We start from the raw sequence: 12,221 nt of genomic DNA, 5'->3' as shown, positions 1-12,221 counted from the left end.
TTTTCTAGTTTTTAAAAAAAAAAAAAAAAAAAAAAAACTTACAACAGTCATGTTTGTGCTAAAAATGTAAACACTTTCTGGAAGAATTATTATTAATAAAAACAATGGGAAAAAATTATTAACTAAATTTTAGATTACATATGCTGTTTAGATTATTTTACATGCTTATTTATTGAAAAAATTTGTTTCTCAGGTTGTTTCACATGCTCCACCATGGCCCACCGCTCACAGAGTTCTTCATTGGGCGACAACCCCCTGGATCCCAATTACTTGCGTCCGCATTACAGAGAAGAGTATCGCATGGCTATTGATGCCCTGGTGGAGGAGGACGTTGAGGGCTATTACAACTTTTTACAAAGTGCTAATGTAGTTGACTTTTTATCAAGGTCAGAGATTGAGCATATTAAAAGCACTGTGCAATCACCACAGAGTGCTGGAAATGTACCAGAACTGCCATATCGAGAAATAGATCAGGATGCGTCTTCTGACACCTACTGGCCACTGCATTCTGACTTGGATGCACCAGGACTAGACCTTGGCTGGCCTCTGCAGCAACATAGTTTTGTGGGGCCCACAGAGGTCACAATGTTGGTAAATCCTGCTGACCCTGAGCGGCCCAGCATTAAGGAGCAGGCCCGGCAACTCATCAAAAATGCTCATCAGGTTAGTGCTTTCATATTTATAAATGACATCAGGCTGGAATCAAGAATATGAAGGGTCCACTCAGTAATCATTTTCCTCAGGAAAAACATTTTACATAAAAATGTTTAAAATTATTTACACTTAACATGAAATTAAGACTATGACCAGCCAAATACTACTCATTTAAAGGGGTCCTATTATGCTTTTACAAAGTCTTGATTTTGTTTTGGGGGTGTACTAGAACAGGCTCTCATACTAGGTTGTTCAAAAAACACATTATTTTTCAAATATTTTACATTATTACAACACCTCTCTCCCCAGTCTGGCATGAACGGCTCAAATAGTTTCTGTATCAAATGAAGGCCCGCCTTCTGAAATACGAAATGTGCTGTGATTGGTTAGCTGGGCCAGTGTGTGTTGTGATTGGCACCACTCTGTGCCTGGTCGGGAACTGTCATGCCCCCGCCTGCTAGCTTCAGTGTAAATATTGCGTCAAAATCGAATAAATTTGAGCGCGATTTATACCCGGATGATTGTAACCACTCTAAGTTCATCTGCCTCGGGAAAGCTAGCATGTCTTCGACACAGTGATAACACTTGTTGCCTTCTCTAGTGCAGCTCAACCAGGTCTCAACCAGATCTTTTTTATGCTCAAACAGCAACATTACAGACTAACTAAAGCTGAAAAAGTGAAAAAGCATAATAGGACCCCTTTAATGTCAGTAAGCCCCCTGTTATTGCTCATTAAATAAATTAATCTTAGCTGGCTGGGAATAGGGCATTTCTGCAATGGCTTCAGTAAATGAAAACATGTAAGTGAGGCTACTGTACATCAATGCTGATCATGATAATGCAAAGTCCAAGTCAAGACCACTGTGATATTGGTTACTGCAACTTAAACAAAAATTACTGATAATTTTTGTGTCATAATTGCATGTCATGTAAAATCAGATTTTTAGTCAGCATCAGTTGGTTCATCATCTAATCTTCAGTTGTTTTTTCTTTCTTACAAAAGTGTATAATTAAAGTACTATTATTGTAAATCAACTAGTTTTAATTGTCAACTCTGACGCACAGCTTGAGGTCAATCCGTATTGCTATTTTCATGTTTATTTCTTCTTTCTAACAGGTAATTGCAGTGGTAATGGATATTTTCACAGATGTTGATATATTTGCCGATCTTTTGGATGCTGCAGTACGTCATGTGCCTGTCTACATTCTGCTGGATGAACAAAATGCCCATCATTTTGTTAACATGGTGGCAAGCTGTAAAGTTAACCTGGATATGATCCATGTAAGTTCAGTTTGCCTCAACTAACCCAAGTTTTAATTTGAATTTTAAGAAAACGCAGGCTTAATGGTGACTTCACTTGTTACAGATGATGCGGGTACGGACAGTGGCAGGCATTACCTATTTCTGCCGCACAGGAAAATCATTTAAAGGTCAAGTGATGGACCGTTTTCTTCTGACAGACTGTAGAGCAGTGATCAGTGGAAACTATAGGTGAGCTCAGTGACATAAGAATTCATCTCTAATGCATGCCCACTTGAATGTGACACAGATGACACTGAACATATTTCTTTCTCTCTTTCTCCAGCTTTATGTGGTCTTTTGAGAAGATCCACCGCTGCATTGCCCATTTGTTCCTTGGAGAACTAGTTGCCACATTTGATGAAGAGTTTCGTATATTGTTTGCTCAGTCTCAGCCTCTTGTTATTGAAAATGCCCTTGTACCCATGCCACAAGACAGTACAAGTAGTTACCTTGGCAACCAGTTTGGCTTAAAAAGGACTCAGTCACTAAGGAATCCCAGAGGATATCCTCGCCAGCCTGAACTTACTGGTTACCCATTTGGGGATCGTCTTGACACCATACCAACTTTTCGGAGGGATGACCCGTTCCGCCATACACTTGAACCAAGTGCAGGTCCTATGCAGGTCACCAAATATGCAACACAGCAGTTCAGGATGCAGCAGTCATTCTTGGATCCAGGACGCTCAATGTTAGCCTCCAGGCAGCTGGAAATGAATGCCTTTAAGAGGCATAGCTACGCCGAGGGCACCCGTGAGACCTACGCCTCCTCCCGTCAGTACATGAAACAGCGTGTAATGAACAACTTGGAGGAGATGGAATCGCATTACCAGCGAGAACAACAATACTATCATAGTGAGGGCATGGGACCGGATTCTGAGCGTGGGCACTATGACCGCCTTAACCACGGCATGTACCAGACAGATCAACACTCTGATCCTGCATATCCTCCTGAACTTGAAGCACCAGGAAATCTGAATGTTTTATCCTCTGACGACCTCAAAAGTGATTCAGAAAAACATTACAACTCAGGAGGGGGACGATACGGTCCTCAAACCCACCAGAGGCCTGCTGCGGGCCATGCATATGCCTGTCAGAGTTCGCCGACTCAGACACATCCTCCAGACCACAAGCAGTTGTTCTCCACTGGAGAGCAGGTACGGCAGTCTCAAGACCCCAGTGTGAAGCAGGGATTGCGGAGCTGGAGAATCAACTCTTATCTCAGCACTTATGAAGATGTAGGAGAGGAGGGCCTGCATCAACCAATGGGTCCAGATGCTTTTGATGAGCCACATCAACAACCTGACAGCAGACTTTATAGCTCAGAGGGACCAGGCCTTCATTTAAGAGAGCGTCCGAATATCCCAACTAAGCCAAACCTTGACTTGCGGCCACGCTTTGGTAAACCCATCATACAAGATAGGAATCAAGTGAGAGATATTAGCTCTGACCTGGGTCCCACAAGTACTGACACATTAAAACCAGCCATTTCAGCTTCATCACTAGCATCTTCAACAGACAATGAGAAGGAGCCAGAACCGAGGGAACCAAGGGAAATCAGCATTACCAAGCATGAGTCGTTCCGATCTCGAATTAACCCAATGCTGCAAAGGAGCTCAAGACTAAGGTCTTCTTTAATCTTCAGCTCCTCAAAGCTGGAGCAACACAGCTCCTCGCAAGCCAAGTCTGGTGGGGAGTTACAGGAGGAAAAAGATGAGAGTGAGCCTATTCGATACTCATCTATTGTGGCAGAAATTCTGGAAAAGAGGAGATCGTGGTCAAGAGAGCCGTTTGACTGGAATAAGCATAAAAAAGCAGATGACAAAGATGTTAAAAATGAATCAACAGGAGATCTGACTACGATCAGAGACGCCAAAGAAAAGCCCATCAAAGAAAAAGAGCAACCTGAGAAACCTGACAACCCTGAACCTGAGGACAACAAAATTACACAGCCAACAGAGCCTTCGAGATCTCCGCAAACAACTTCTTCCCTAAGCATGAATGATCCAGCAAGCAGACTTCAGTACTTCAAAAATTTGGAAGAAAAGAGAAAGAGCTCAAAATTAGAGTTAGATTTGGGTACTAAAAGTCGAGAAGCAGACATGAAAAAGCCAGACCTCTCTGATACAGCAAACAAAGTTCCAAATGTGCTTGTTACTTCAGAGTTGTCCACTGTAAAGACACAAGAGCCATCAGTTACGCTAACAGATCCTGTACCACAGCGCCTGGTGATTGCAACAAAACCATCTGAAGTCTCTGTGGACAGGCCGCTCACGAACAGCAAAACAGAGAGCACAGCTGATGCATCAAAGAAAGAGCCCGCTAAGGAACCAACTAAGTCACTTCGGCCTTTCGCGTCAGCCAAGTTCTTAAAACCATTTAAAGCCTCTCAATCTTCTCATCGTCGTATCTCATGCGGTGAGGAGATTCTTACAGACGCAACAGATGCTGAAAAGAGTGAGCTTAAGAAGTCTCGCAGCTTCAGCTCATCGGGCATCACCCGTGCAGAGTCCAAAGAAAGCCTGAGCTCCCTAAACCTTGGGAACTCTGATGGCAAAGATACAAAGGCCCTTGATTTCCTCAAGAAACAAACACAGAGATTAAAGGGTTTCCTTGGGCCAAAGGGAGAAAAGAAGCACTCAGGAGTCTCCAACTCTCAAGAGGACAAGTCAATGAAAACAGTCCCTGAGGTGCAAGAGGAGCCCTCAGACAAAGAGAAACCATCTGAATCCCTATCATCTTCAACCACAGTAGAGAACAACAAACCCAATGCTAAACCGACTCCAACACGCTATCAGTCCTCTACATCAAATGTGATATTCAGCAGCAACCTCAGGGATGATACCAAGGTGATCCTAGAGCAAATCTCAGCAAATAGCCACAAGAATAGAAAGCAGAATGAAGAGTCTGGGAAAGGCGAGGGGGGCAAGGAAGAAGAAGTTTCCAATTCATCCTTCCAATTTCAAAACCGGAGCGGGGTCAGCCGAACTACAGTAAATCTACAGGAGAGGGACAATCTGCTGAAGAGAATAGAGAGTATGCGCAAAGAAAAGAAGGTCTACAGTCGTTTCGAGGTACTTTATCGTAACCGAGAAGAGTGTTGCTTGGACCAGGGAAGTGTAGAGAAGGCAGAGCAAAGTTTGATTAGATCAATCACATGAGATCCTTGTACAATATATGTAGTGAACTTATATCTGCTTATATTGGTAACACTTTACAATTAGGTTACATTAGTTAATGTTAGTTAATGTATTAACTAACATGAACAAACAATAAAGAATGCATTATTACAGTATTTATTCATCTGTTAGTTAATGAAGATACAGTTGTTCATTGTTAGTTCAAGTTAATTCACAGTGCATTGATTAATGTTAACAAGCCCAACATTTGATTTTAATAATGCATTAGTAAATGTTGAAGTTAACATTAACTAAGATTAATAAATGCTGTAGAAGTATTGTTCATGCTTAGTTCATGTTAACTAAACTAGTTAACTAATGTTAATTAATTATAATGTGTTACCTTTATATCTTATAAATGAAGCATATCAATTCTGAGCAAAGCGTTTAATGTCCAAGTATATTTATTGACAAATTATATTTTTCCTTTTACATGTTTATTTATTATTTGACTTTACGTTCTTTATATGCCATGACATTTAAGTATCAGTTTGTTTGTAGCCTCCAATCTGTTAAATTTTAATTTATGTTAGAAATAAATTAAATAGACTATCACAGAATCTCCTGTACAATTTGTGGGTTGATGGATGAGAGAATAGTAGGATGTTTCACTCACGTATCTGTCACTCTACTTCAACAGATGGGGAATAACTTGGGATAACAAAATATGGATGAAGGCGGCCAATGTTCCTCACAGAGAACTGTAAAGAGAACCTGAAACCATACAAAAAAATATTGTACCAAACATCCCCAATACTCCTGTGAACAGACAAAGAGAAGCAAGTAAGTTGCTTCACATAAAAGCGTCTACTAAAAGACTAGTAATCTACATGGTACATGGATCTCATATAAACAGACCACGAAAATAGCTCAACCTCAAATATGAGGATTCATGCTGCAGCAGGATGAATATTCCTTGCTCTGTGCCAATCTGAGCCCACAGATGATTCACTTTGCCCTTATAAGGCATTAGGGCATACCTCATAACAGTAATCATTCACCATCCCTGCAAAACATAGAAACACAAATCAGGCCAAAGGAGGGTTCAAACTTCAAGAGGATTTTCTCAGCTTTTCCTTTTTCTTCCTTACCTTATAGTTATATATGATGTGTATGTACAAGTGCACACAATTTCCAACTTCCAAAGGAAATTAACATGTCTGGGCAGAAGCTGAGATATGCTACTCTGAAGGCACCAAAACACACCCTCTTTAAAGTACACCACACAAACGCCCCAGGACATGTCAATGCTGAAATTATGCTTTGGTGGTGACCGTGCCAGTGGATCACAGGCATAAAAGAAACCAGAGATGGTTGGTAGACAACGCTTGTACTTTTGAAGGCAAAGAACACAGAAACTATGGAACCTGAAACTGTCAAGAGATGATTGGAAAATATGTATGGGATGTCTGAAAATGAAAGGAGGCCTGTTCATTAATTTTTCTCCTCTATCAACATTGTGCTATCAAGAAAGTGGATTGAAAGCTGAGAAAGTGATGTGAGGGGTAGAGTTTGAATTAATTTTATTTAATTGGCAATCAGAACTTGCAGTATAATGGTTTCAGATATACTACACATATACATTCCTGCATGAACTGTTGTCAGGAGAAACTGTAAAATATTAGATTGATAAAGAAATTCTCAGGACTGGGCATTAGCCTTCATTTTGTCAATGCAAAATTTAAGACAGAACGGTATTACTGAACACCAAAGATTTCCCAGAGTGCCCTGCTGGATGTGTCATAGGACTGATTTATGGAAACTGGAAGCTGATCTAATGAGGAATAACTGATTTAGAAGTATGATGGAATTAAACTTTGATAGAGTGTCATCAGTTTGTTTTTATTTTTATTAATGCAAATTTTGGGGAATTTAGACAATTTTTTATTGTGTCTTATAAATTCTAAATAAATGGTTTAGAAACTTATATTCTAGGTACAGGATGATTTTATTAACAGTATTTGTTCACAAGTATTTGTTGACAAAACAGTTGGTAACAAGTTAAATTAGAACAATGGAACAGAATGGAAAAGAATATAGGCTATACGCCGCTTCTTTGTAATATTCATATTTGTTGGAAGGAATTAGATACTCAGCTCAAGTTTGCAAAATCTGTTTGAGATATTCATGATGCATTTTCACAAGTGTCCATGCGCATCTCTGCATTCTGGGTGTAGCTTAACCCGTCCAGAAGCTTGGTCAACTGCTCCAGCTTCTGTTGTTCTGTAGGGATGGACACAAACACACAGGAAAATATCAGATTACTCTGAGGATGATGTTGGTCTCTTGTTTAAGGGCTGTCAGTCCAATGTTACGAGCTCAGTTCTAGGTCCATAAACACTTGGGTATGAGGTTACATTCCTGTGCAATCCCATCATTGCAAGTACTCTAGCCTTAGAATGTTTAAAATTGGCTAAATTCAGAATAGCGTATTACACTTAATATGTCTACCATAACTTTATTCAGTAGAGTAGTAATGCTAATATGCTATTCCGAATTCAGTGACTGCCTTGTTGACTGGCCAAATAAGTCATTTTGGAAAAATGACTGGACTAATTAGACTTCTACGTCTCAATGAATCCAGAACGCATCAAATTTCACACTAAGCACACATCTACACACTGGTCGTATTGGAGAGGACCATAAAAACTAAGCAATGGAACAAAATTTATATTAAAACGTACCAGCCTTCAGCAGATGCTCAGTGGTGTACTCTGCAGACTGTATTTCTGCTGGAAGTCTTTGTGGAGTCTGGAGAAAGAAAACAAAAACAAAACAAAACATAAGACATAAATGCTATTATCAAATGCTATTGTTCTAAGCCGTTTCTATTTTACAGTTACAAATAAAGAAAGCTCAGTTGCTTTTAGTTTAATATCCATTCTCATAGGTCACTTACAAAGACATTGGACAGGTTTTTATGCTGCTCCATTAATTGCTGAAGCTGACTCTCAAACCTCATCCTAAAATGAAATTAGATTAGTTAAAATGCGTTAGAATTTCAAAAGAAGTCTCTCTTAGCAATAAAATATGTTCTCATATTTTAGAATTGTCAGTTATTCCTGATACCATCAGTAATGGCTTGTGCTGCTGAACTAGTAGGTTTTGGCATTTCAGTTTGAATGTGGGCATTTCAATAAATGTTCCTCCGATACATGGAATGCAATTCTAAGAAATGACACAGCATCTCATGTCTATTTCTAATATCTAAAGAGACAACTATTAAACTATTTCCCTTCGCTGTTAAAAACAGTAAGTCATACCGAGTCTTTCTGTGCTTTAGTTTGGTCTCCTGGATCTGAAGGCAATACTGCTTTACTGCTTCCTCTTTCTGATGGTTCTGCTCAAGCTGCCTACAGAGTTACAAGTTAGATCATAAATCAAATAAAATGATGCCATCTAGTACGTCTCACAAACATTTCTGTTAACATTAAGTAATAAAAATGACAAAATGCTGCTCTCAACGTCATCCTATTTCAATATGATTTGTGTAAGGTATCAAGTGAATACACACCCTTTTACAAGACTCACTGATCTGAGAACAAAGTTCAGTGTTTTGGTGACTCGTTGTGATTCACACGTGAGCAGCTTCCATGTGAAGTGCAGTAGTTCAGTGTCTAAATACTCATGAGTGTTGTATGGATATCCATTTATGCTTACCTTTGTGCCTCCAGCTGGAGGTCCTCACATTTGAGCTGCAGAGATCTGTTTAACTCTTTATGACAAGATTATGTGTGTTAACACTGTAAATATATCTGATAACAAAGCTTACATGTAATTTATGGGCTCATTGTTTGGTTTAGACTAGAGTACCTTCCTTTTCATTCAGGGTCCCCTCCAACTGTAGGGCTTCAGCAGTTACTGCAACAAAAAAGTACACTCATCTTTCCCGTATTACTCTCATTGGTAGTTGATACTGTGTGAATCATACATTTGAGGTTAATGTGAGTATATACATACATGCATCTTCCTCCTCCTTCCTAGCACATCTGAGGAGCATAGTTTCCTTAACTTCATCTTCAAGGTTTTTCTTGGCTGAAATCAATATATGGGTGTTTAATTTTTGCTTTATAAAATGTGTTGATTTACACTCGGATTGACTGACTGGCTGATTAACAGTCTAATTGACCTTGTTGCAGCTTCCTGAGTTTGATTAACAGCTCCGCTGGTTTCGGTTCTGCCCGCCTACCTATAAAAAGACCAATTGTTTTGTAAGAAATACAAAGGCATTAAATCCCATTGAGTGGACAGAGATAAAAGATCTGGTTTATGGGTTAGGCCCTCACCATGTAATGAGACAAATTGTGAAAAGTGACAGACTCGTCGGTTTAGTAGGATTGTTTTTTATTTACTTATATTATTTAAAATTGACTTAGATGTAATAAAAATAATGAATATATTAGCTCGTTAATGAGTCATGTCATACCTGGGCTTTCTGGAGTCTTTATAATATCTTCAATGTTGAATGATGACTCTGTACAAAACAATAATTAGCAAGCTGCAGTACTCGAAAATCAAACTCAACCTGCTTAACGTTAGCTGACTAGCCAACACATCTACACAATAACAACCCACCAAGTATCACACTCATTACGACGCCAGTTGATAAACTTTTAAAATATATATATGTATATAAATATATATAAATGTGTGAGGTAAATATATTGAGGGGAATGTGAACGGCTCTTTAGAGGTCAGTTGGCAGGTCTTCCTCGGCTCGCGCATCTGTCTTTTGAACAAACTCTTCTCGTAAAAGCCCGCTTTATTTAAATGTATGTGTAATATAAATTATTGTGTGATAAATTAAGTTTATTCTTTTAAAAATAAATAAATATTGATTAAGCAATAATTATAGAATTTACTTCACTCTAGTCTCACTCTACAGTTCACGTAACTTTAGTTGGTTGTAAATTGGTCATTTGGCGCGATCACCTGGTAAAACATGGTACTGCAAAAAAATAATAAACCGTGGAAAATGGTACTTTTCTTGCATTCTTTTATTACAAGCTTTGCATAAAAGCTGCACTAAACACTCACCACTGCAGCCTTTTCCAGTATAGTAAATACATATTTGGCCTACAAAATGTCTAGTACATTATCACACCATTCAGATTATAGGTTTGTGAAAATAATTTTATTAAAGAAATAGGAATTTACAATTAAAACAGTTGCAACACAAATATTAAAACTTGTGATAACATGAACTTTAAATTCAATTCTTATAGTCGTGACAAAAATGAAGAAATACTGTCAAAATGTTCCTGTCTGATTCTAAAAATAATTACACTTCGTCTAACAACAATACTAACTTATCCATTATAAAGTGAAAAAAAATTAACAAAACAACAATGGTAATGTGTGTTGCTTGTTGAGGACAAAAGCATTGTGTTCGATTAAACAGAACTGAACAGTCAACACTGTTGAATGTCTCCCTAAATGAATTACTACAACTTGAACACATTTTGAAGAATATTAATTGCCAATAACACTGACATTTCTAAAAGAAAAAAAAAAACTAAATGTGACGCTTGTAGTTTCAAATCAGATGGACATTGTTTGTGGATTCTAAAGCATACATTTGAACCAACACACATTTCACATGTATAATCAAAACAACAGCCATTTAGCTTATGAATGCATAAACATTTTTTTCTTTAAATCTGAAAGGAATCTTTCTTGTAAAATCAGTAATATATGCATGTCTGTTTGTATCTCTGGTTGACCTCAGTTGTGAGAGTAGACCTATATCAGAAAGATCTGTTGTTCAATACTAATTCAAAGTTAATGTTACTGATTGCAAGTTAACAGGTATATATATATATATATATATATATATATATATATATATATATATATATATATATATATATATAAATGGCACACAAACTTGCAACTGAAATTGTGAAACTTGGTGGCATTGATTTGTTCTATGTTTTTGTCTTATCTTTTCCTCATGTATTTGAGGTATCACTGTATGTAACCCTTAGATCTTAAGGCTTGGAGACAGTTCTCCCGAGATGCAGACAGAATGTGATTTGGCTGGTGGTAGCGTTCTTCTCTGCAGAGGAAGAGATATGAGAGAGAGAGACAGAGAGGAAAGAGAGAGACCGGGTTTCTGATACATGCTCATTTTCAGAATGTCACCCATTATCAGTGCCGAGAAGTGCGACTGTGCCGTGTCAACACACCCTGTTGCCACGGCAACACGCCTTCGCACTAATGTGCCAAACACCATCAGAGCCAGGGTGCCATCTTTGTGGGTCCCCGTGCCTGTGTTTGTCAAACCTTGTTAGCCTACAACACGTACAAATATCCACACGCGAGCGCACCGCCGTGTCAATTGTCATCCTACATATTGGTGCACCCATACTCTGGCACAGCGTCCCAACAGGTTCTTATGGTGAGGTTTCCCTGGCAACTGTTGCTGCTGCAACAGTCCCCATCACAGCGTTCAGGTCGCAGATGCAAATGTGAGGACGGAGCCAGTATAGGACGCCATTTACAAGGATGTAACCGTTGACATCCGTGTTCTTAAATCGGCCCCTTCTCAAAAACTCGCCCTCCTTAGTTACTGTTGCTATGGTTGACAATCCATGCCTCTTTCACACTACACATCATGTTCTTATGCAGTGAAAAATACATTGCGGAGCAAAGAGGAAACTGACAACATGCCAACAGACAAGACAGAGCAGGTTACTTTAGGCATGAAAGTCTCAGCTTTCTAATTTTTTAACCGGAATTCACACAATAAATACTGTTTTGTGGCTTTTTATGTGTCGTGACAGATCACTGTAGCGCCTCAGTTCAAGCGGCATGTGAACCCATCATCGCTTCCTCTTTACTAGTTATAGCATGAAATAAACATGAACGAACATCAGAAGGTATTTTATTTAAACCGCGGAAAGATGTCAATACACAGCATTTTTCAAATATAAGTCCACGGAAGTTAATCTATTCTGCTGTCTTGTTTGTTTGTCAGACAAAATGAGATTGAAGTCTCTGCAGAGCAAAAGAGGGCGTTTCTGAATTTCTGGGTGTTTTCAAACCGCAGGATGTTTCTAAATCATGCAATCAAAATGATCCCCCTT

At 38.8% G+C, this 12,221-nt stretch overlaps 2 protein-coding genes across 2 annotated transcripts in view; both read left to right on the top strand.

Moving 5' to 3' along the window:
- Positions 1-10,459, top strand: part of fam83hb (family with sequence similarity 83 member Hb) — a 14,622-nt gene extending 4,163 nt beyond the window's left edge. The window contains exons 2-6 of the mRNA XM_016280850.1: positions 194-663; positions 1,772-1,936; positions 2,022-2,146; positions 2,241-5,028; positions 5,774-10,459. Coding sequence (XP_016136336.1) covers positions 214-663; positions 1,772-1,936; positions 2,022-2,146; positions 2,241-5,028; positions 5,774-5,794 — 3,549 coding nt within the window. The 5' untranslated portion in view covers positions 194-213 and the 3' untranslated portion in view covers positions 5,795-10,459. The remainder of the gene's footprint in view (positions 1-193; positions 664-1,771; positions 1,937-2,021; positions 2,147-2,240; positions 5,029-5,773) is intronic.
- An 811-nt stretch (positions 10,460-11,270) lies between these two features.
- The window catches only part of LOC107591655 (protein FAM83H-like), an 18,663-nt gene continuing 17,712 nt past the window's right edge, over positions 11,271-12,221 (top strand). Inside the window, exon 1 of the mRNA XM_016280875.1 lies at positions 11,271-11,378. Coding sequence (XP_016136361.1) covers positions 11,271-11,378 — 108 coding nt within the window. The remainder of the gene's footprint in view (positions 11,379-12,221) is intronic.

This window comes from Sinocyclocheilus grahami, unplaced genomic scaffold (assembly GCF_001515645.1).
Source record: "Sinocyclocheilus grahami isolate Dianchi unplaced genomic scaffold, SAMN03320097.WGS_v1.1 scaffold144.1, whole genome shotgun sequence".
NCBI classification, from domain to species: Eukaryota; Metazoa; Chordata; class Actinopteri; order Cypriniformes; family Cyprinidae; genus Sinocyclocheilus; species Sinocyclocheilus grahami.
The sequence above is the reverse complement of the archived record's forward strand: the minus strand, read 5'-3'. Positions and strand labels throughout refer to the sequence as shown.